Genomic DNA, 23,997 nt, shown 5'->3' with positions numbered 1-23,997 from the left:
TTATTTACCACTCCATCAAATATATGGCTTACAGCACAGACTCTAGGGCTAGAATCCCGAGTCCAAATCCTGACTTTGTAGTTCGTATTTCCACCCCTATTTCATCTCAACAAAGCAGCAAGGGCCTCTAATGCTTAAACCTGCTCCTCTGGGCTATACCCTCACTAGTACAGTAGGTTCTATAGCCAGCTGAGATATGCTGAGACTTCAACATGTCCTGGACAATGCACTAGCAGAAAATATGCACTTCCATTATCTTGAGAAGTCCCCAAGAATACTCTCAGGTTCAGCAATTTACTAAGAGGATTCAAAAGCTTGAATGTATAATTGTATACATGGTTATGATTTAGTATAGCAAAAAGATGCCAAGCACAATCAACAAAGGGAGAAGGCATATGAATTGATTACCAGGGGTAATCAGGAGCAAGCATTCAAGTGTTCCCTTCCAATAGGACTACAATGGACACATTTAATTCTACCAGGAGTAAGTTGTGCAACACATGTGAAGTACTGCCAACCAAGGAAGAGCAGTAGAGACTCAGTGTTTAAAGTGTGATTGGCTGGCTGGTCAAGTATACACCCCTGCCAGACACAGTACACATGCCTGTAATCCCAGAACTTAGGAGGCTGAGACAAGAGGGTCACAGGCAACTTACTTTTAGTCTCTCAGGAACCTAGTAAGGCTCCGTTTTGAAACAAAAACTTAAAAATAGGACTGGGAGTGTAGCTCAAAGATAGAATACCCCCAGGTTCAATTCCCAATACCAAAAAAAAAAAAAAAAAAAAAAAAAAAAAGTATGCAGCCTGCCTGGGACAATGCAAATTCAAGACTCCCAGTTAAAAAAAAAAAAAAAAAAAGCTGTCATTCAGTAATAAATACATTATTTTCACAAACAGGTTAGGCACAATGAGAGATCCTTATTACTTAAGGTAAAGAAACCATTCCCAAAACCAAGTTCCAGATGCCAGCCAAGAACCAACTCATTGCACAACAATAGATTTGGTAAATCTGTTAGAGTATAGCCCTTATCCATCTGTTTGTTCCCTACTAAAATCCTAAGCAGATAGGAAAAAGGACTGATATACAGTAGTTACCCAAACATTTTTTTAATTTTAAAAAAATTCCTGTTCTACCACTTCCTGGCTGGATAACACTGGAAGAGTAACTTAAGCTCTCTGTTCCTGTTTCCTTATCAATAAAATAGGATAAACTGGGCATGGTGACACACACTTGTAATCCCAGCATTCAGGAGGCTGAGACAGGAGGATCCTGGTTCACGCCAGCATCAGCTAGTTAGTGAGGCCCTTTGCAACTCAGTGAGACTCTGTTTTAAAATAAAAAATAAAAAATGAAAAATAGGGTTGGGGGTGTACCTCAGAGGTAGAATGCCTCTGGGTTCCACCCCCAGGACCACAAAAAAAAAAAAAAAACAAATAGGATATTAGTACCACCTACCTCAAAAATTTTCTGAGATTTAAATAAGTTCATTTATGTAAAGTACTCACAATATCCCCTGAAAGATGAATAGTGTGTGTGTGTGTGTGTGTGTGTGTGTGTGTGCGCGCGTGTATAAAAAATGCTATTTTGTCAACTGTATCCAGGTCACACCGGAGCTATCCCACCTCTAAATACACCTGTAATCCCAGGATTTGGGAGGCTAAGACAGGAGGGTCGCAGGTTCTCAGCCAGCCTCAGCTACTTAGTGAGGCCCTTTGCAAGTTAGTGAGACCCTGCTTCAAAATAAATAAAAATAGGGCTATGGGTATAGCTTGGAAGTAGAATGCCTCTGGGTTCAATCCCCAATATTGGAGAAAAAAAATCTATCAGTCTACCACAGATGTGCAGTTAACCGATAACTATTTCATGTCTATTGAGATCTCAAACTAGTTTGTGGACCAAATTTTTTAGCACACAACAGAATCTCACCTAGATCTTGATTTTATAGTGCTAGGCTATGGTTTAAATGTGATCTGTCCTGTAAGGGTTCATGTTACAAACCTGGTCCACAGAGTAATGAGAAGTGGTGGGACCTTAAGAAAGTGATCCCTAGGCAGGCATGGTGGCAAATGTCTGTAATCCCAGTACTTGGGAGGCTGAGATAGGAGGATTACAGGTTCAAACCTGCCTCAACAACTCTCAGCAACTTGGTAAGACCCTCTTTCCAATTTTTGAAAAAAGGCAGGCAGGGGAGGCTGACAGGGTGTAGCTCAGAGGTAGAATGCCCCTGGGTTCCATCCCCAGTACCACACACACACAACAACAACAACAACAAAAACAAAACCAAGATAAAAAATGTTTTCCATTCTCATTGCCTGTTGTAGACTCTAGGACTGACACTCTGGAACAAATAGGCTCTGCACATTTCTACTTTTTTAAGAGGTCATAAAGCTAAAAGACTTCCTGAAAGGCAAGGTGTTAGAATAAATTAGGTTCTGTCAATTATTTGCACATGGAATGCACATCATAGCATAGGCTATATTCTTGCAGTAGGATCAGCTAACAAAAATATCTAAGAGGATATCGAGTAGATGCAGCAATATCAATCCTTCTCTTATGAACTCACCAATTTTGTAGGTGAGAAGTGGCCATGATAATAGAGCAAAGGAAACAAAGGTAGCACATGTGACCTTGAAAGCAGAAGTCCAGTAGTGAATGGCTCCCTGCCTTTTCCTCCTTCAGCTCTTCCAATGATTTCTAAGTACCTAATTCCTTAAACCCTTTTCAGCTAAAAATAGCTACTGGATCTGTTTCCTGCTCTATATCTTAACTGATGCCTTGAGTTTAAATCCCCTGACCCTCTTCCTTGGACTACTGTTAAATGCCTCCTCATTTGGTGACTTGCCTGCAATCTCTTACCACCCCAATTCTTTCTCAGACTTGCCACTACAAATCTACTCATATTTAAAGACACCTTACCAAAAAAAAGCCATATGTAAATGTCTATTACTGTTTTGTTGTTGTTGTTGTTGTTGTTGCTTGTCTTTGTTTGTGCCATACTGGGAACTGAACCCAGGGACATTCTACCTCCAAGCTACACCCCTAGCCCTATTTTTTATTCTTCTTTTTGAAATAGGGTCTCACTAAGTTGCAGAGGGCCTAAGTAGCTGAAGCCTGGCCAAGAACCTGTGATCCTCCTGTCTCAGCCTTCCAAGTACTAGGATTACAGCATGTGCCAACATGCCCAGCTTTTACTTTTACTTTTTATATACCTGTACCCTGTGTGGGCACAGCAGTATACTTCAATTCCTTCTCTATCATCCTTTTATGATACAGGAGATTGAACTCAAGCACTCTCTACCTCGGAGCTATAGCTCCAAGCTCTTTTTTTAATTTGAACAGGGTCTTGCTAAATCACCCAGGACTGGCCTCCCAACTAGGAGCATAACAGATAATATATCACCACACCCAGCGGTGCCATGTGCCACAGCATTCTCTTTGACACACCCTGCTGCCTGCCATGACTCTATGCTCACATATTTCACTCATTCAAAAGATATCTGATAGCCGGGCGTGGTGGCGCACGCTTGTAATCCCCGCGCTTGGGAGGCTGAGACAGGAGGTTCATGCAGGTTCGAAGCCAGCCTCAGCTGGCCTGAGACCCTGTTTCCAAATAAAATATAAAATAGATCTGAGAGTGTAGCCCAGAGGTAGAAGGCCCCTGGGTTCCATCTCCAGTACCACCAAAAAAAAAAAAAATTAAATCAAAAGATATCTGATGCAGGGCATGGTGGCCCACACCTAAAATCCCAATACTTGAAAGGATGAGACAGGAGGATACCAAGTTCAAGGCCATCCTCAGCAATTTAGCAAGATCCTGTTTCAAAATAAAAAATTAAAAAAGGGCTAGGGTTATAGCCTGGAGGTAGAATAACCCTTGGGTTCAAGCCCCACTCCCCCTACTTGACAAAAAAAAAAAAAGATATTTGCTGAGTTATATTTACCAACCACAAATCACACACTGTGCTGAGAGCTGAGAGAAGTACCCTAAGCAAGATCAACAAGATCTCTTCTTTTTCCAGCTATTATCCAGCAGAAATATGAAGTATCCAGTAACTACCACAATAATTTTTAAGTACAATAAAAGATTCAGTATGATGTCTCACATATGTAAATGGAAGTCTAAAGTAATGTGAGAGAAGTCAAGCAAATTAGTTGACTTGAAAAGACATTTAAGCAAAACCTAAAGACAAGTAAAATATTTGATCTGACCAAAAAAAAAAGTAAGAGAGGAACAGCATGTGCAAAGACTTTGAGGAAGCTTTAAAGCTTCTAAAAACTATAAAGACAACCAATGGGCAGGGTGAAGTAGCACATATCTGTAATCCCAGTATGTGAGGCTGAGAAAAGGGGATCACAGATTTGGGCTAGCATGCATGGTAGTTTATTGCAACCCTGTTTCAAAATAAAATGGAGGGAGGGTGTTGGGGGGCTAGCTTAGAGGGAGACTGCAATGGGTTCAATACCCCCAGTAAAACACACACACACACACACACACACACACACACACACACACACACTGGGCAAAAGTAATATGCAGGGGAACAGAGCCAGAGGTACTTCTTACAATCACTATTATAGCACTTAACACATTGTTTTAGAACTATTCATTTGCAAATATACTGCCCCCATCAAACAAATTCCTTTAGGTCTTACAAATGCTTTTGTCCCATAACCAAGTATAAAACTTAACAACCAAGTCAAAATCTAAAGTATGAAAAAATGAGTACTTGATCTGAGCAAGGAACTTAACATATCAGACAGTCTGAACAAAGTTATCTCTAGGACTTAAAAACTCAGCTTCAGACTACTTCAAAACATACTGGGCCAGAGATTCATTCTCATGCCAGTTTATACAGATCTCATAATCAAAGCTGATATTACCTGTGGGTGACTCTTTAGATTCTGAAAACTAAATTTTAAGTTGCCAAAGGGCTCCCTCAGTCCTCATTGTCCCATACTGCCACCAACTAATAACCATCAGAGCTGCTTTAAAACTCCCACAGAGTCACAAATGTGACCAGGGAAGAAGTAAGCTCCATCTGCCTGTTCTTCTCCAATTGCTCAACATATTTGGTAACTGTAGGATCAAGAGCAGGAAACTGACACCTATGCCTTCCTTTTCTCCCTCCTTCCTGTCATTACAGAAAACACAAATTGGTGACTCAGTAGGAAAATGTCAACTAAGTTGACATACCTCTGCCAGCTATTATAAGGCAACGAAACAGGGCAGTCTCAAACCTCGGGCTTTAATTTTGTCACATGTTCTCAATAATCAGTGGGGGAAGGCTTTTTTTTTTTTTTTTTTTTTTTTTTTTGCAGTACTGGGGATGGAACCCAGGGTCATTCTACCTCTGACTACACCCCCAGCCCTATTTTTTATTCTTTATTTTGAAACAGGGTCTCACTGAAGTTGCAAAGGGCCTCACAAAGTTGCTGAGGCTGTCCGAGAACCACAATCCTCCAGTCTCAGCCTCCCATATGCTGGGATTATAAGTGTGCACCAACACACCCAGCAGCATTTTTTAAAAGAAAGGAAATTGAGCTAACTATGAAATAGTTTTAAGATACATGAAAAGCTTGATGAAACTCATTAAGACAATGAAGAAAGCATCAATATACATAGAATAGAACCTCTTATTATACACCACCACACCCAGCAGCACCACCTGTCACAGGTGCACTCTCTTTAAGCTGTATTGTAAGACCCTTTGAAAGTCTTTTTTTTTTTTTTTTTTTTTTTTTTTTTTTTTTTGGCAGTACTAGGGGTGGAATCTAGGGGCATTCACCTCCAAGTTACACCCCCAGCCCTATTATTTTATTCTTTATATTTTGAAACAGTATCTCACTGAGTTGCAAAGGGTCTAAGTAGCTGAGGCTGGCCACAAACTGGGATCCTCCTGTCTCAGCTTCCCCAATGCTGGGATTACAAGCATGTGACACCATGCCAGGCTTTCGAAAGTCTTTTAAAAGTATATTTGGCCAGGCACAGTGAACACACCTGTAATCACAGTCATGAGAGGCTGAACCAGAAGAACTGCAGGTTTAAGGCCAGCTCAGCAATTTAGTTAAAACCCTGTTTCAAAATTAAAAAAAAAAAGAGTAGGTCAGAGGTAGAACATCCCTGGTTCAATCCCCAGTACCACAAAAGAGTAAATTAAAAATAAATATGTAAGTTGGGCACGATGGCACACTCTATAATCCCAGTACTTGGGAGGCTGAGACAGGAGAATCGCAGGTTCTCAGCCAGCCTCAGTTACTTAGTGAGGTCCTCTGCAACTTGGTGAGACCCTGTTTCAAAATAAAGATAAAAATAGGGCTGGGGTGAAGCTTGAAGGTAAACTGCCCCTGCGTTCCATCCCCAGTACCACAAAAAAAAAAAAAAAAAGAATGCCAAGTTCCATTCCCAATACTGCAAAATAAATAAGTAAATAAAGTACATTTAATCAAAATTTTCACTACATTTATTAGGTCATCTGCCATATATAATTGCACCAAAATCATGTAGCAAGGCAATAATTCTATTATAAGAGGATGTTATAATGGGCACAAAGATACAAAAACTTTCAAAAATATACTTAAGTCTAACAATTGCCCAATCATATCAAATTTTTCAATTACCTCTACTATAAAATCAACTCTACTTAAAATATAAAAGAAGTAGCAGGGCAGAGTTACACACATCTGTAACCAAGTACTTAGGAGGCTGAGAAAGGAGAATCATAGGTTCAAGGACAGCCTCAGCAAATTAGTAAAGTGCTCCACAACTTAGCAAGACCCTGTTTCCAAATAAAAAAAATAAATAAGGCTGGGGATTTAACTCAGAGATAGAATGTCCCTGGGTTCCATCCCTAGTATCACAAAGGGTGGGAGGGAGCGGCCCCACCTGTAAAATATTTTCCTGAATAATCAAAATCAGACAATGAAGTAATTTACAAGATAATTTTAACATTATTCTACATTTTGGATCAACAAGGAAAAAACCTAAGTCATGACTGCAGAGTACATGCCCTTCAATTTGCACCCTTTAACTATTCTCACTTCTCAAAAACAAAAAAATGAACAAGGACCAAACAAAGCCAAAATAAAAAAGACATTCATTCAACATATACTGGTTGATTTCAGTGGCAATACAAACAGTAAGCAAAACAAATGTTTCCTAATCTTCATGCCAGAAGTAAAACATTTTATTTTAAGAAGTACACGAATCTCTCCCCTCCACTCACAAAAAAGTAAATTAAAAAAAAAATGTGTGGCTAATAGAAGCTTCTAAAAACCTGTACTTTTTGTGAAATACTAATCAAAGTCTAACTTTATATATCTTCTTTTTTGGAGAAAGAAGTATGAACATAGATTACTTTAAAATTATTTCAGGCCACGCCTGGCGTGGTGGTGCACGCTTGTAATCCCCGCGCTTGGGAGGCAGAGACAGGAGGATCGCGCAGGTTCGAAGCCAGCCGCGTGCACTGGCTTAGGAGACCCTGTTTCCAAATAAAAATGTAAAAATAGGTCTGGGAGTGTAGCCCAGAGGTAGAAAGGCTTCCAGGAACCGCAGTACCACCAAAAAAAAAAAAAAAAAAAATTATTTCAGGCCAGGCATGGTGAGATTACAAACTGGTTTGTAATCCCAGCATTGGGGAGACTGAGACCTGAGGATCTCGGTTCTCAGACACCCTCAGCTACATACTGAGGCCCTCTGCAACTTAGTGGGACCCTATTTCAAAATAAAGAATAAAGCCAGGCGTGGTGACGCACGCTTGTAATCCCCGCACTTGGGAGGCCGAGACAGGAGGATCGCACAGGTTTGAAGCCAGCCTCAGCTACTTACTCAGGCTCTCAGCAACTTAGTGAGACCCTGTTTCCAAATAAAATATAAAATAGGTCTGGGAATATAGCCCGGTGGTAGAAAGCCGCTGGGTTCCATCCATCCCCAGTACAAAATAAATAAATAAATATATATATATATAATATATATATAATATATATATAATATATATATTATATATATATTATATATATTATATATATATGGAAAGAAAGAAAAAATAGGGCAGGGGGTGTAGATTGGAGGTCAAATGCCCCTGGGTTCCATCCTCAGACCCACAAAAATAAATAAATAAGTAAATAAATAAACAAACATACTGAAAAATAGTGCTAGGGGTGTGTAGCTCAGAGGTGCAATGCCCCTGAGTTCCATCCCCAGTACCAAAAAAATAATTTCAATATAAAACGGTAACTACTGAAACAATTATTCAACTTTTAATGAACAAACTTAGTATTTACCACCATATCTACTTAATCATGCTATTCATTACTCAAAATGACATAATATAACTTCTTTCATTTTCTGACTCTTAAAGATTTGAGTGTTTTACTAGTACAATAAGCAAATAACAGCGCCTCAAACAGTACAGTATTACCAAAAACCACACACATAACCAAATATCAGACAAGCAAATATTACTACATGAATCAGGCATATCGGGCTTTTTTCTTTAAACTGGTTAACTGAAGATTATATAGGATAAACATAATGGTTGACTCAAGTTATGATGTTGAAAACTGCTGTCTGAGAGTAGGGTGTGGTGCGAACGCTTGTAATCCCAGCGCTTGGGAAGCTGAAACAGGAGGATCACACAAGTTCGAAGCCAGACTCAGCTACTTAGTGAGGCTCTCAGCAACTTAGAGCCTGTTTCCAAATATAAAATAGGTCTAGGAGGCCGGGGGTGGTGGCGCACGCTTGTAATCCCCGCGCTTGGGAGGTGGAGACAGTAGGATAGCGCTGGTTTGGAGCCAGTCTCGCTGGCTTAAGGGACCCTGTTTCCAAATAAAAAATATAAAATAGATCTGGGAGTGTACTCCGGAGATAGGAGGGCTTCCAGGAACCCCAGTACCGAAAAAAAAAAAAAAAATAGGTCTAGGAGTATAGCCCCTGGGTTCCACCCCCAGTAGCACCAAAAAAAAAAAAAAAAAAAAATGCTGTCTGAGATGATCTAGTTACAATACTCCCACGATTCTCCCATTAATCTAGTACCTGTTATTTATTATAGGGAAGTAACTTGGTGATGTTGTGTGGCTCAGTCTAATCAAATATTCTCAGTCTACTGCAAAATGTCTCATTTATATAGTATTAACAAAAAACAGCAAATCTTCAAGAAAAGTCTAGCCAAATAATGCAGAAATCTTAACATTCCCTCAGATTGCCTCCTGCTTTGAGGAAGTACCTTTTTCTCACTGAATACTTAAATAAACTAACTTACAATTAGGAACTTTTCTTAACTACATGAAAGGTTCTGTCTTTTTCAATCTGAACATTTTTCCCCATGAGATTGCTTACAAGACTGTTAAATATAAATCAGATCTCCAAACACAAAACATATCAGCTAAAAATAGTATATCTATTTCAAAGGCTCTTTCAGAACCCTCCAATTGAACAAATTAAAATGACGTCTTTTGCACCTCTAGATCTTTAAAATGCACCTTCAATGTTTATGAGATAGACAAAACAGTGTCCACATATACTCCCAAAATAGCTGGTCTGAGACTAACAAAATCTTCAGGAACATAAGCCCACTGTCTAAAAGACTCGTGTAAAGAAATTCTTTTCATTCTGGCTAACAGAAAGGCTAAAAAACAATACTACTTCTAATAATAAAGACCCTTCCTCTGTTGTTTTACTCAGCCAAACCCCAACCCACCAAAAAGGACCGCCACACTCCTGTTCTGGGAGCAGCAGCAAGAGCACGGTACAAAGGCTGTCAGGTGGGCAGGCAGGTAGCGCTCCACCCTGGACACGGAGCCACCCAGCCCGGAGCGGCGGCGGCGGTCACTCGGGGCGAGGGGCGGCGGGGCCCGGGGCGCCCCACCCGGGCGGCAGGGCAGGCCGGCGCCCGCCGGGGCGCGGGGGTGGGCTCGCTCGGGAGGCCGGCGGGGCTCGGGTCGCCGCGGGCCGAGCGAGGAGGGGCGCCGCCCGCCCGCCATCCTCCGGCCCCGCGTCAGGCCGCGCCGCGGGAAGGTCACCGGCCGCGGGAGGCCCCGGGGGCGACGGCGCCTCCGCGCTACCTTTGGCCTCGCAGTCGGCGCAGTACTTGTTGTCCTCCTCCCTCAGCAGTTTGGACAGGATGAGCTGGTGCTGCTCGTTCAGCTTCTGAGCCTTCTCCCGGCAGGAGCGCGTCGCCATGGCGGGGCCGGGCGCGGGGCCGGGGCGGCGGGCGGCGGGCGCTGACCGGGCCGGGCCGGGCCGAGCGGACACCTGGAGCCGCCGGCAGACTGCGCCCAGGAAGCGGCGGCGGCCGGAGGGGAGGGGCGGCGGCGGTGGCGGCGCCGACGTGTCCCGCCTCCTGGCCCCGCCGGCCCGCTCGCTCCGCCCGAGCGCCAGGGGGAGGGGCCGGCGCGCGGCTTCCGGGCGGCGCGCAGGAAGGACGGGCGCGGCACACTGCGCATGCGCCCCGCCCCACCCGCCCCGCCCCTCCGCCCCGCCCCGCGCCCGGCCCCGCCCAGGGCTCCGCCCCCTCTGTTTCCCACCTTCAGAAATGTGACTGTCCCTGAGGGCTTAGAGCGAGCGAGCAGGCAGTAGGAGACCTTCTATAAGAAGGCGACTTTCACCCATGTCCTTGGCTTTGCTTTTGTTGACACATTAGAAATGCAGAAATAACATTAGGTGGATCTATTCATCCCTTCGACGTTTATCCATCTGCAGTTTTGAAATGGACACTGTTCTAGAACCTAGAGACATCAGGGAATAAAATAGGAATCCTCATTTCTTAAATTTCAGAGAAAAGAAAAAAACCTGTTCGTGACGTGTATTGAGGGTTAATATATATTGAGTGCCAGCAACTCTTCACTCACGTGATCCCTATGATATTGTTACTCTCCTTATAGAGATGAGGAAGATGAGACATGTAAGACTCAAGAAACTTTCCCAGGTTACAGAGTCACTCAGTAGAAGCTGAGATTTCAGTCCAAAGCAGCCTGGCTCCCAGTCTAGAACACCTGGCAATAATTCCTAACATGATGAGGAGAAGGTGTGGCCAAAGAGGCAAACACCAGGGAGTGTTAATTTTAACAAGCTGTTACAAACAGTGATTTTTTTTTTTTTTTTTTTTTTTTTTTTTTTTTTTTTGGTGGTGGTGGTGGTACTGGGGTTCCTGGAAGCCCTTCTACCTCCGGGCTACACTCTCAGACACCTATTTTTTATATTTTAATTTGGAAACAGGGTCTCTTAGCTGGCTTCGAACCTGAGCCATCCTCCTGTCTCTGCCTCCCAAACGCGGGGATTACAAGCATGCGCCACCACGCCCGGCTAAACAATGATCTTTAATGAGAGAGAGAGAGAGAGAGAGAGAGAGAGAGAGAGAGAGAGAGAGAAAAGAAGAAGGAGGAGGAGGAGGAGGAGGAGGAGGAGGAGGAGGAGGAGGAGGAGGAGGAGGAGGAGGAGGAGAACGAGAACTTGGGAAAGAAGACACTCTTGATTATAGCCCAGAGCTCCTTACTAGGCTCATTGGTTTGAATTCTGGATAAGGCAGTTTGGATGATTCACCATGTTGTGGGTTATTTCAAATGTCTAATATGGTGCTTATGTGAGCAGAATAAACATGGCCTTTACCTGTGGTGAGGCCGATTTGCCACAAACAGGAATCTATGTCTTACTATTTTGTGAAGCTGGTTCCTATGCTCAGCCTTGGACAGAGATGACCCTCATGCCTAACTAGCCTTATTCTTGGCACAAGAGCTCAACAATGCCTTTGGAATTAAATAGAATAGATAGAGATGCTCAGTTCTTGAACAAAGTAAAGCTTAAGCCACAAAAAGCTGACAATAATTAGAGGGATATTGGGTGCATTTCAGTAAACAGAAGAATCATCATGTGGGAGGTAGAACATAGTAGCCATGTCCTGGAGACCAACTCGATTTCAACAAGAACTAGGAAGGGAGGAGCAGCATGCACAAAAACATCAATACTTCAAGAAGCTTAGGAAGCAGATCGGAACACAGGGGTAATACTTAGGAGTTAGCAAGAAATGAGGCTGGATGAATCAAGTAGGAGAGCATTATGGAAGATAGGGAACCAGAGAGAGAATTTTGCCTTGGTCCAATTGACAATAGAAAACCTGTAGATTCCTCAACTTAGTAGCTTAGTAAGAAGGATCTTTGGGGAAAGCTAGTCCACCAGTAGCCACTTAACAAATGTCATTGTTTTACTGCTCCCACTTCTCCCTGAAAATTCTGCTTAGCACTGTAAGTACTCAGGAAAAGTAAGTATTCAGAAGACCAGATTACCACCAAGAAATGCCCTACAGGAGATTGAAGGGTTGCTGCAATGCCTAATGGAAATAAAATGTATGCCATATAGGTAAATTTTAAATATTATAGTAGCTACAACTAACAACTGAAAAAGGTAAAATTCTGTTTGTTCTGGGGATTGAACCCAGAGGCGGTCTACCTCTGAACTATACCCCCAGCCTTTTTTTTTTTTTTAAGAAAGGGTCTTGCTGGGTTGTTGAGAGTATTGCTAAGCTACTGAGGCTGGTCTTGAACGTGCAACCTCTTTTTCTCAGCCTCTTGAGTACTGGAACCACAGGCATGCACCACCATACCCATCTTGAAATTCTTTTTTTTTTTTTTTTCGGGTCTGGGGTTGGAACCCAGGAGCATTCGACCTCTGAGCTACACCACCTGCCCTATTTTTTATTCTTTATTTTGTAACAGAGTCTCACTAAGTAGCTGAGGCTGTCTGTGAACCACAATCCTCAGGTCTCAGCCTCCCGAATGCTGGGATTACAATCGTGCGCCACCACACCTGGCTTTTTGAAATTCACTTTAACAGTGCATTTTTAGGCCAGTTGTGGTGGTGTACACCTGTAATCCCAGTACTTGGGAGGATGAGACAGAAGGATCAAGGATTCAAGGCCAGTCTCAGCAACTTAGTGAAACTCTAAGACCTAGTGAGATCCTGTTTCAAAATAAAAAACTACCCAGGCAGGGTGGTGCATGCTTGTAATCCCAGTATTTGGGAGGCTGAAACAGAAGGATCACAGGTTTGCAGCCAGCCTCAGCTACTTAGTGAGGCTGTCTACAACTTAGTGAGACCTTGTTCCAAAATAAAGAATAAAAATAGTAGGGCTGGGCATATAGCTCAGAGGTACAATGCCCCTGAGTTGAATCCCCAGTACCACACACACCAAAAAAAGTATATTTTAGCTCAATATATCCAAAATATTTCAATATGTAAATAATATCAAAAGTATTAATGATATATTTACAGTCTCATTTTTATATTGTCTTCAAAATGCAGTATTCATTGTGTGTATTATACACCTGCAGTTCATTTCAATTTGGAGTAGCCAAATTTCAAATGCTTAATAGCCACAGGTAAGAGCTATGTAACTGAATAATGTTGTCATAGAAAGTCAGCTTAGAAGTTATTAAAATCTGAGTTTCAGTTGAATTGTACATTAAGGCTATAACAGGAAGAAAGGAGAAAAAAGGAATTGTAATATCAAAAGCAACTTTGGAGGTGGGTGTGGTGGCCCACACCCGTAATTCTATTACTTGGGAAGCTAAGACCAGGATCACTGGTTTAAGACCAGCCTCAGCAATTTAGTGAGGCTCTCAGCAATTTAGCAAGACCCTGTTTCCAAATAAAAAATAATATGGGACTGGAGTTGTAGCCTGGAGGTAGAATGCATCTAGTTCAAACCCCAGCACTACAACAAAAAGCATCTTGGGAGGAGAAAAGCATTGCATTCATTCCTCAATATTTATCAAACAACTTTTGTCCTTTTCACTGTTAATTAGAAGCTTACAAACATGTAAATAGAAACATTGCCCACAGTATAAAATCTGTAACAAATACAAAGTATGCTAGGAGCAAAAGGAACATATCCTGAGAGACCTGGGAATGCTTCACTTAGGGGATGAACTTAAACTTGTTTTTTGGCAGATAATATTTTTTTAAGCAAATGAGATAAAGGGAAGAAAAAGGAATAGCTTGGGGAAAATATGTATAGACTTTTTAAAGTATCGGGTTATAGAGTAGAAGTAGGGAAAATCTGAGACAACAGGAACTAGATTGTGTGCAGAGAACTTTGAAGGTAGAAAAGAACAGGCAGAAAGGTAGATTGGGGCCAAGGGGTTAAGAGCTTTCTAACTAAGCTACAGGGTTTGAATCCCATGGGCATACAAAGCCAACAGAGGCTTTCACGGGGGAAAATAATTTCATGAGCTTTGTTCTCAGTAACTGCAATGGCAACCTAGGGAATATGGATGGGGGAAATCTGTTATCAGGGGAACAGATGACGGTGCTGTTGCAATAATGGTCCAGAGAAGACATATAATGAAGGCTATTTTAAGCCAATAGCATGGAGTTGGGAAGAGACAGAATCAAATGATGTTTTAAAATTAGAAGCAAGATTTGGCAGATGACTATATGTGGGGGGTGAGAGAAAGAAGGTGAGAATGACACCAAGGTTTCTAAATGGGGAAACAGGTAAATGGTAATGCCATTAACCCAGATAAAGAATAGATGGGGTAAGCCTTTTGGTCTAGTTCTAGTAGGGCTGAGCTGGCTGGCCATAACTCTCAGCTCCCTGCCGGCTCTACTGCCCAGTCTGTCGCCATGATATAACAGACCATCTCCTTTATCAAGGACTTCCGGCTGGTGGCATCACCACCAACATATGCAAGATGGTTGTGGCTACAACAGAGCAGTCAGCTGCTACAGCAGACAAGACAGCCCTGAGCAGATCACAGCTGACAGCTCCCAGAGGCTACATCGTCTGCGTGGCCAGGAAGTGGGCATTCTGTCCTGCTGGCTGGGCAGCCTAGTCAGCATGATTCTGTGTTTCCCCACACAAGTCCTCAGCTTTTCCTCAGTGGGTAAGTGCACACAGGTGTTCCTGGGGGTGTGGACAAGAACATTCAGTTCTGGAGGTATTTTGTTAGCAATCTGGCAAAATACCAGCAAATGTCCAGAGCCACCCTCTCTGCTTCATCTACTCCCCAGATTTTGCCAGAACCCATCTGGTCACTGACACTGGGAAATCAGATACAGAGCAGGAGTTCCACAACCTGAGAGATCACCTGGTAAAGATCACCCAATTGATGGGATCTGGAGCCCAATGGCAAGCCCATACATCTCAGTGCACGGCATCATAATCTGGCTTCCCACTTCATCAAGGGCCAAAGTTTGCTCCATGACCCGCAAAGCACTCACAGCATAGTGAGCTTAATGAATACACAGACCCATGGTCCATTAACCCTTCCACCCTGTAGGGAGGGGTGCAAAGGAGCCAACGTTTTGTGCATGAGGAAACTTGTTTGTTGGGAAGATTAACAAAATCTAAAAAAGCAAAATTTTCTTCAAGAGGGTATGATTTAACATTCACATAGATATCGGGGGCAGAGGTTTTTGTGTACAGTGAATTGAAGAGTATAATCTGAGTGTATCTCCTCACTAGAAATGAGAACCAGAAGAATCGCATAAGCTAGGTGTGATGGTATAGCCAGATGTGGTACACCCCTGTCATCTCAGTACTTGGGAGGCTGAGACTGGAGAATCACAAGTTTAAGGACAGCCTCAGCAACTTAGATCCTCAGCAATGTAGGGAGACCTTGTTTCAAAATAAAAAATAAATAAAATAGGACTAAAGATGTAGCTTGTAGATAGGGTGCTCAAGGTTCAATCTTCAGTACTAAAAAAAAAATATATATATATATATACATTATATGTGTATATACATATATACACATATATGTATGTATACATACATGGTCTCCCATTTGTATGAGAGACCACTATATCCTCTTTTGCACACTCAGATATTTTTAGGTCTGTCCTATGTTGGTCATTCTGTTGCAAAACATGACTCTATAAAGGAAAGGGGAAAAAAAGAACAGATGGTATAGTACAGATTTTGGGGTCAGTTAAAACGAGGCAATTGTTTGAGGATATATTAAGTTTAAGATGTCCATAGAACATGTGGATCCATATATGTAGATAGTGTATATCTGCTTCTAGAGTTCTAGAGAAAAATTAGCACTGTTTAAGAGTCCTTTAAGATCATCTTCATTTAAATGTTCATAGAAGCCACAGGATAGATTATTTTTCTCCCAGAGAAAAGATGTAGACAAAGAAGGTAAAAAAAATCAAAGGACTCTGAGGATTGCCCACTACATGAGGAGTAGACAGAGAAAGGTGAACCACTGAAAAGAGAGATAAGGTATGGCCAGAAGAGAAACAGAGAACTAAGGATACACATCAATGCCAACTGCTTCAGAAAGATGGTTATTTCCATTTTATTTTAAATTATTTATTTATTTATTTATTTACTTATTTATTGGTACTGAGGGGTTGAACCCAGGGGCAAAAATGGTACACTTCTGATCTACACCCCACCCTATTTTAACTTATTTATTTATTTTTGTGGTACTGGAGGTGGAACCCAGGGGCTTTTCTACCTCCAGGCTATACTCCCAGACCTATTTTATACTTTATTTGGAAACAGGTCTCACTAATTACTGAGGTTCTTGCTAAGTTGTGAAGACTGGCCTCAAACCTGCCATCCTCCAACCTCACCCTCCCGAGTACTGCGATTACAGGTGTGTGCCACCACACCGGTTATTATTTCCATTTCAGACAACACATACAGCGTATACTCATTAGTCTGTACAGTTCAGTGTTTTCCTTCACAACTGGCCTTTAGCTCAAGGAGAAGATAAATTAGCTGATGAGGCTTCCAGGGATTGTGATGGAAAGAGTTCTGTGAAATGTTGAGAAAGAGGGATGAAAATTGTTAGAAGGAAAAAAGAAAAAAGGCTCGAGGGCAAGTAACAGTGCGAGTTAATCATGGAACATAAGGTGTATGTGTGGGTAAAATGAAGTGGAAGCAGCCAAACTATGATAATATTCTCGAGGCCAGAGATGATTTGTTGTGGTTAGTAAGGAAGCACCTAGTCACAGCTCTCAGTAGGGAATAGTAGCTTCCACTGATGATGTCCAGGAAGTCAAGATGAACCATAGATAAAGCACTATAGAGAATCGGAATGGAAGGAACATACCTCAACATAATAAGGCAATATACAATAGGCCCACAACCAACATCATATGAAACAGGGGAAGCTGGGCATGGTGGCATATGCTTGTAATCCCGGTACTTGGGAGGCTGGAACAGGAGGATCCAGGTTTGCAGCCAGCCTCAGCCACTTAGGCCTACTGCAACCTAAACCCTGTTTCAAAATACAGAATAAAAAATTGGGTTGGAGGTATAGCTCAGAGGTAGAATGCCTCTGGGTTCAATCTCCAGTACCACAAAATAAAATAAAATAAAATAAAATAAAATAAAATAAAATAAAATAAAATAAAATAAAATATAAAAATGGAAAAACTGCAAAGAGTTTCCCCTAAAAACAGGAACAAGACAAGGATATCCATTATCACTTCTTTTCAATATAGTACTTGAAACTCTAGCCAGACCAATAAGGCAAGAAAAGGAAATCAAAGGAGTACAAATAGGAAAAGAATAACTCAAACTTTCATTATTTCCAGATGACATGACATATACTTAGAAGATCCAACAAACTCAACCAAAAAGCTTATAGAACCAATCAACAAATCCAGCAAAGTGTCTAGATACAAAATCAATCTTAAAAAATCAGAAGCTTTGCTGTATGCCAACCATAAGTCCACTGAAGAAGAAATCCAGAAAACACTTCCACTTAAAATATCCCACCAAAAAAAATACTTAGGAATAAACCTAATCAAGGAGGTAAAATACCTCTACAAAGAATATTATAAAACACTGAAAAATGAAATTTAAGAAGTCTTAGGAGATGGGAAGATCTTCCATGCTCTTGGATAGGCAGAATAATATCAAAATGGTCATTTTTTCCAAAAGTGATCTTCAGATTAAATTCAATACTCATTAAATATCCAACATAATTTCCTCAGAGACAGAAAAATCAGTCCTTAAATTCATTTGGAACAACAAAAACCCCAGAATAGCCAAAGTAGTTTCCAGTAACAATAACCATGCAGGAGGCATCACAATACCTGACTTCAAACTATACTATAGAGCCATAGTCATAAAAACAGCATGGTATTAGCACAAAAACAGGTACATAGACCAATAACAAAAACAGGAGCAGAATAAAAGACTCAGAAACAAATATGCATACTTACAGCCAGTTTATTTTTGAAAAAGGAGCCAAAAACATACATTGGAAAAAAATAGCCTCTTCAACAAATGGTGTTGGCAAAGCTGGTTAACTACATGCAGAAAAATGAAAAATAAACCCCACTTTCTCACCCTGCATAAGAACAATTCAAGATGAATAAAAGACTTGGAAATCAGACCAGAGACCTTACAGCTTCTTGACATAGGTTCAACATTTCAATACATAGGCACAGGTAAAAACTTTCTCAATAAGACTCCAAAGGCACAGAAATTAAAAGGAGGATCAATACATTGGATTGCATTAAAACTGAAGAGCTTCTGTACAGCAAAGGAAACTATCAAGAACCTCAACAGAGAGCTGACAGAGGAGAAAAATTTTGCCAATTACTCCTCTGATAGGGTACTAGTATCTAGAATATACAGAGAACTCAAAAACTCACCACTAAGAAAACAAATAACCCAATCAAGTGAATTAAGTAGACACTTCACAAAAGAAGAAATTCAAATGACCAAAATATATGAAAAAATGTTCAGCATCATAAGCAATCAGAGAGATGCAAACCAAAAATACCTGAGATTTCACCTAACTCCAATTAGAATGGCAATCTTTCAAAACACAACCAGAAATGCTGATGAGGGTGTGGAGAAGTGGGAACTCTAGCACATGGTTTAGTGGAAAACAGTATGGAGGAGCCTCAAAAGAATGGGAATGAACCTACCACATGATTCAGCAATACCACTTCTGGGCATCTACCCAAAATAATGAAAACCAAACTACCAAAATAATGCATTGGGATCTATGTTCACAGCTACACAATTCACAATTGCCAAGCTATGGAACCTGCCAAGATGTCCATCAACCGATGAAAGGATTACAAAACTATGGTATATATACAAAATAGAATTTTACTTAGCCATGAAGAAAAAAATTATGTCATAAAGAAGAACAAAATGGATGGAACTAGTAAATGAGAATGAATTGAGATTAGTGAGTCACTAGATGTAAAAATTTACATGCTCTTCCTAATATGTGGAAACTAGGGAGAAAAGGGGCCATAGGAGGAACTCTAGAAGAAGGAGAAACTTTAGATGAGCAAATAAGATTTAGATGATGTAACTGAGGGGGATGGTGGGGGAAGGAGGAAATCCCTTAATGTACATGATGTACATTCTCAAACATATCAGTTACTAAGCCAAACATGAGAAGGAGGGAGTGGGAAGGAAATGAAGAAGGGTTAAATGAGTGATGTGTGCATATAGGTCTCTACCATCTTGTATCCCATTAATATATATGACTACAATGCACCAATGGAAAAAGAAAAAGAAAATGTAAAACAAAATATTTTAAAGGAATAAAGAAAAGTGTCAGGAAATAAAGATAGCTGGTGTTCCTTTTCCCAGACATAAAAATGTGACTATGGATGCCTGATGGACAAGGAATATATTGACCACACAATTCACACATGTGAGTCTTCCGATGCATTCCTCTTTTCCTTGTTACATATAAAAAGTCAAAATAAAACAGATTTATGTAAAGCACCAATATTATTTTATTTATTTTTTCTTTCTTTTGATACTGAAGATGGAACCCAGGGGCCATATGCCTCTGGGCTACACTCCCAGACCTATTTATTATATTTTATTTGGAAACAGGGTCTCACTAAGTTGCTGAGAGTCCCGCTAAGTAGCTGAGGCTGGCTTTGAACCTGTGTGGTCCTCCAGTTCCAGCCTCCCAAGTACTGGGATTACACGTGTGCGCCACCACGCCCGGCTAGCACCAACATTATTAATAGTGAGCCACACAGCCTCTTTTGGAAGTGGAAGAGCACTTGCTATGATCTAAATGTCTGTGTGACCCCAAAATTCATACATTAAAACCTAATCTCCAACTTGATAGTACTAAGAGTTAGGGTTCTTAAAACAGAACCCTCATGAATGGGATTCATGCCTTTCTAAAAGAGGCCCAAGGGAGCTGTTGACTGATGGGTGAAGCAAGAGGACACCGTCAATGAGCCACAGAGGAGGCCTCACCTAGACACCAGGTGACAGGTGCCTGTCTCTGACTTCCTAGCCTCCAGAGCTGTGAGCAATAAATGTCTTCGGTTTATAGGCCGCCTAGTTTAAGGTATTTTGTTATAGTAGCTGAATGTTCTAAAACAGTATATTCTTAAATAAATCAGCCTCTTTCCTAGTCTTGAAAGAAAAGCCTTCCTTTCTAGTCTTTGAAGTTTGGTAAACTTTTTAGGATGAGACATTTTACGCACAAAGTTTCCAGCCATTTTCATATATATATTTTTTTGGTGGTACTGGGGTTCCTGGAAGCCCTTCTACCTCTGGGCTACACTCCCAGACCTATTTTTACAATTTTATTTGGAAACAGGGTCTCCTAAGCCAGCACACGCGGCTGGCTTCGAACCTGCGCGATCCTCCTGTCTCTGCCTCCCAAGCGCGGGGATTACAAGCGTGCGCCACCACGCCCGGCCGCCATTTTCATTTTGTTTTTGGCGGGGGAAGGGTACTGGGATTTGAACCCTGGAGCAGCCACACCCCCAGCCCTATTTTATTTTTATTTTGAAACAGGGTCTCGTTTGACTGATGAGAGTCTCACTACTTGCTGAGACTGTCCTGGAACCTGCAGTCTTCCTGTCTCAGCCTCCCAAGTACAAGAATTAGAGGTGTGTGCCACCATGCCTGAATCTATTTTCATTTTTGAGTGTGTGTGTGTGTGTGTGTGTGTGTGTGTGTGTGTGTCCTAGGAATTGACTCCAGGGGCCCTCTGAGCTACACTCCCAGCCCAAGAGGGTATCCCAGTTGCTGAGGCTGGCCTCAAACTTGCAGTCTTCTATATCAGTCTTCCACGTGCTTAGATTATAAGAGTGCACCACCATGCCCAGTTTATTTTTTACCTTCTAACTAAATGATGTAGGTCATCTCAGTAACTTCATAAAAATAGCAATATTATAGGAGGAAAGGAGAAAAGAAATAGGCTTATATTTTATGTGTGTGTGTGTGTGTGTGTGTGTGTGTGTGTGTGTGTGTGTTACTGGAAATTAAACCCAGTGGCCTTCTACCTCCAGGCTATACTCCAAGACCTATTTTATATTTTATTTGGAAACAGGGTCTCACTAAGTTGCTGAGAGCCTCACTAAGTAGCTGAACCTGTCCTGTCTCAGCCTCCCAAGTACTGGGATTACAAGCATGCACCACCACGTCCAGCAGCTAATAATTTAAATTGCTTGAAAATGCCATTCATCCTTTTCTACCTCAGGATAGCCAGATTTTTTAGGACATAAAATGCACTGATCATAAAACAATTTGAAAATCATACTTCACTAAAAGAATTTCTGCTGTACAAATATATTATGAAAATAAAATACAAGCTGTAAGTTTGGGGAATATGTTTATAAGCATGATTAATACAAAGGATTTGTTTAAGGACTATATAAGGAACTCTTCCATATCAGTAATTAAAAGACAAACGACACATGAAAAATAGCAAAAGACATAAAGAGACCTGCAATGCTGGCAATTGAACCCTAAGCTATACATACCCCAGTTCTTTTTTATTTTGAGACAGGATCTTGCTAAGTTACCCAGGCTGAACTCAAAACTTGAGATCCTCCTGCCTCAGACTCCCAAGTAGCTGATATTATACGTCTGTGCCACCATGGCCAGCAAGATAAATATCTTGTTTTCTCCATGGCATTCCCTCAAGTTATCTCTGGGCTCTCTCCGGTGCACATTGAGAGCAAGCTTCTCCTGCCCCCTCGCCCAAGCAGATTTCCAGGATTTGGCTGCTGTAATAGGCCCTGTGGTGGAGGAGACTCGGGGGCCTTCATGCTGCTCACATCAGCCTCATTTCTACATCTCAAAGTGGCCTTCTACCTGCTTCCACTAGAAAAGTCTGGCTCTATTTAGAAGTCATTCTTCATCTTCCTCCCCATTCAGAATCCACTTTCCAACTTCCCTGCCTTTAACATTAGGAACTCTACAATCTCAATTGTCTGCTTAGATATCTGATTTAATTTCAAATAAATGAACTGTCCAGTAAGTGACCTAGTCACTGCATTTCTTTCTTAAAATATCTCCTGTAATTCCATTCAGCAGCTCCTCACAATTAGTGAGCCTCTTTGTTCCTGACTCTTCTTGACCCTAATTCACCGAATACCATTTTCTTAGGCTCTGTGAACCTCAAGTCAGGTCAACTATTTACCAAGCCCAGAAAGATAAAGCAGCTAAAAAGGTCAAAAGTGGCCAAAGCGCCAGCAAATCAGGGACTCAAGTCTCCTTTCTCATGTTCATTCATTCAGCACAAATATTATGATCATAGACTATATGCTACTCACTGGACATATATTCACAAGTGAAAAAGGCACACTTTTTATTCTTAAGTACTTACAGTCTGGGTTAGAAGAGAAACAGCATTAAATAATCACAGGAATGTGATGAAAGAAAGGAAAACAGTGGCATGAAGATGTGTGAAAGGGAGATATGGCCCCAGTCATGAGGATCTTCTCTAAGTTGAGGTAACTGGCTGAGAAGTAAGAGATTAATCAAAAGGAATCGCTGTTTGTGTTAGGGAGAGAAACTGGAAATGCATGACATTCATGTTCAAGGAAGCAACAAAAGACCTGTATAGAGAGTGTGATACCACAAAAGGCACATGATACAAGGCAAAGCTGGGGCAGTGAGCAGGGTGGAACCACACGGGCCCTGTGGTCATTAAAGCCCACCCTCACTTCTACCACAGGCAAGCGCTGATCATCTGATATGTTGTTCCTCTAGATCCACCACCGTGTCACACCACAGCCAGACTTCCTTTGGGCTTTTCCTAGACAATGAGTGAACATGGGCACTGGGGGAATGGGGCAGAGAGGAGGCCACTCCTAAAAAGCAAGAGATTCCTTTAATGGCAACGTTGGTTCAAAGAGCCCATTGGCCTGGCCAAAGTTTTCTCAGAACTTTGATGCCATCTGAGCCTCTTCCTCTCCAGTCCTCCTTCCTCCCTATCTTCCTTGCATGGCACCCTGAAAGTTCTCATACATTCTCCATCTCCCACTAATTCTTTTTTATTGTTTTATTGGTACATTGTTATTATATATCATAGTGAGGTTCAGAATGGTAGAAACATAAATACACACAGTATTTGTTGTGTGTTTCCCATTAGGTCCCTCCCTGCTCCCTCCTCGCCATAAGGATTATTAAAATGTAGTTAATATTAACATATAGTTGATATTAACATATAGTTAATATTTCCATCATCAGATATCCCCTTTCACCAGCCCTCTTTGTGTGTGTGTGTGTGTGTGTGTGTGTGTGTGTGTGTGTGTGTGTGTGTGGTACTGGGGTGGAACCCAGGGGCTTTCTACCTCCGGGCTATACTCTCAAACTTATTTTATATTTTATTTGGAAACAGGGTCTCACTAAGTTGCTGAGAGCCTCACTAAGTAGCTGAGGCTGGCTTCAAACCTGTGCAATCCTCCTGTCTCAGCCTTCCAAGCACAGGGATTACAAGCGTGTGCCATCACACCCAGCTCATTTATTCTTAATAGGCTCCCTTTTTATTAAATATCTTTCATGTCTATTCCCATCTTAGCATCTACTTCATAGGGAATTTGAGCCAGCAGTTTATTGGCTATGACTGGGGTTTTGATCTTATCTGAAGAGTAATAGGAACTTATTGAAATATTTTAAACTCTGCACTGGCATGATCAGATTTATGTTTTGAGAGAGGAGAAAAAACCACTCCTGGCAGCAATATAGGAACAGATTGAATGTAGGCAAGAGTGGATGCAGGAAGACCAGTTAAGTGTATTTTGCAGTAGT

At 41.5% G+C, this 23,997-nt stretch overlaps 1 protein-coding gene across 2 annotated transcripts in view; it reads right to left on the bottom strand.

Moving 5' to 3' along the window:
• Nucleotides 1-10,178, bottom strand: part of SMAP1 (small ArfGAP 1) — a gene marked incomplete at both ends in the record, with an annotated part of 159,748 nt that extends 149,570 nt beyond the window's left edge. For both annotated transcript variants that reach the window (XM_080699932.1, XM_080699933.1), the window contains one exon: nucleotides 10,061-10,178. In XM_080699932.1, the coding sequence (XP_080556058.1) occupies nucleotides 10,061-10,178 (118 nt within the window). The remainder of the gene's footprint in view (nucleotides 1-10,060) is intronic.
• Nucleotides 10,179-23,997: the final 13,819 nt, after the last annotated feature.

Source organism: Muscardinus avellanarius (assembly GCF_963383645.1).
Source record: "Muscardinus avellanarius genome assembly, chromosome: 8".
NCBI classification, from domain to species: Eukaryota; Metazoa; Chordata; class Mammalia; order Rodentia; family Gliridae; genus Muscardinus; species Muscardinus avellanarius.
The sequence above is the reverse complement of the archived record's forward strand: the minus strand, read 5'-3'. Positions and strand labels throughout refer to the sequence as shown.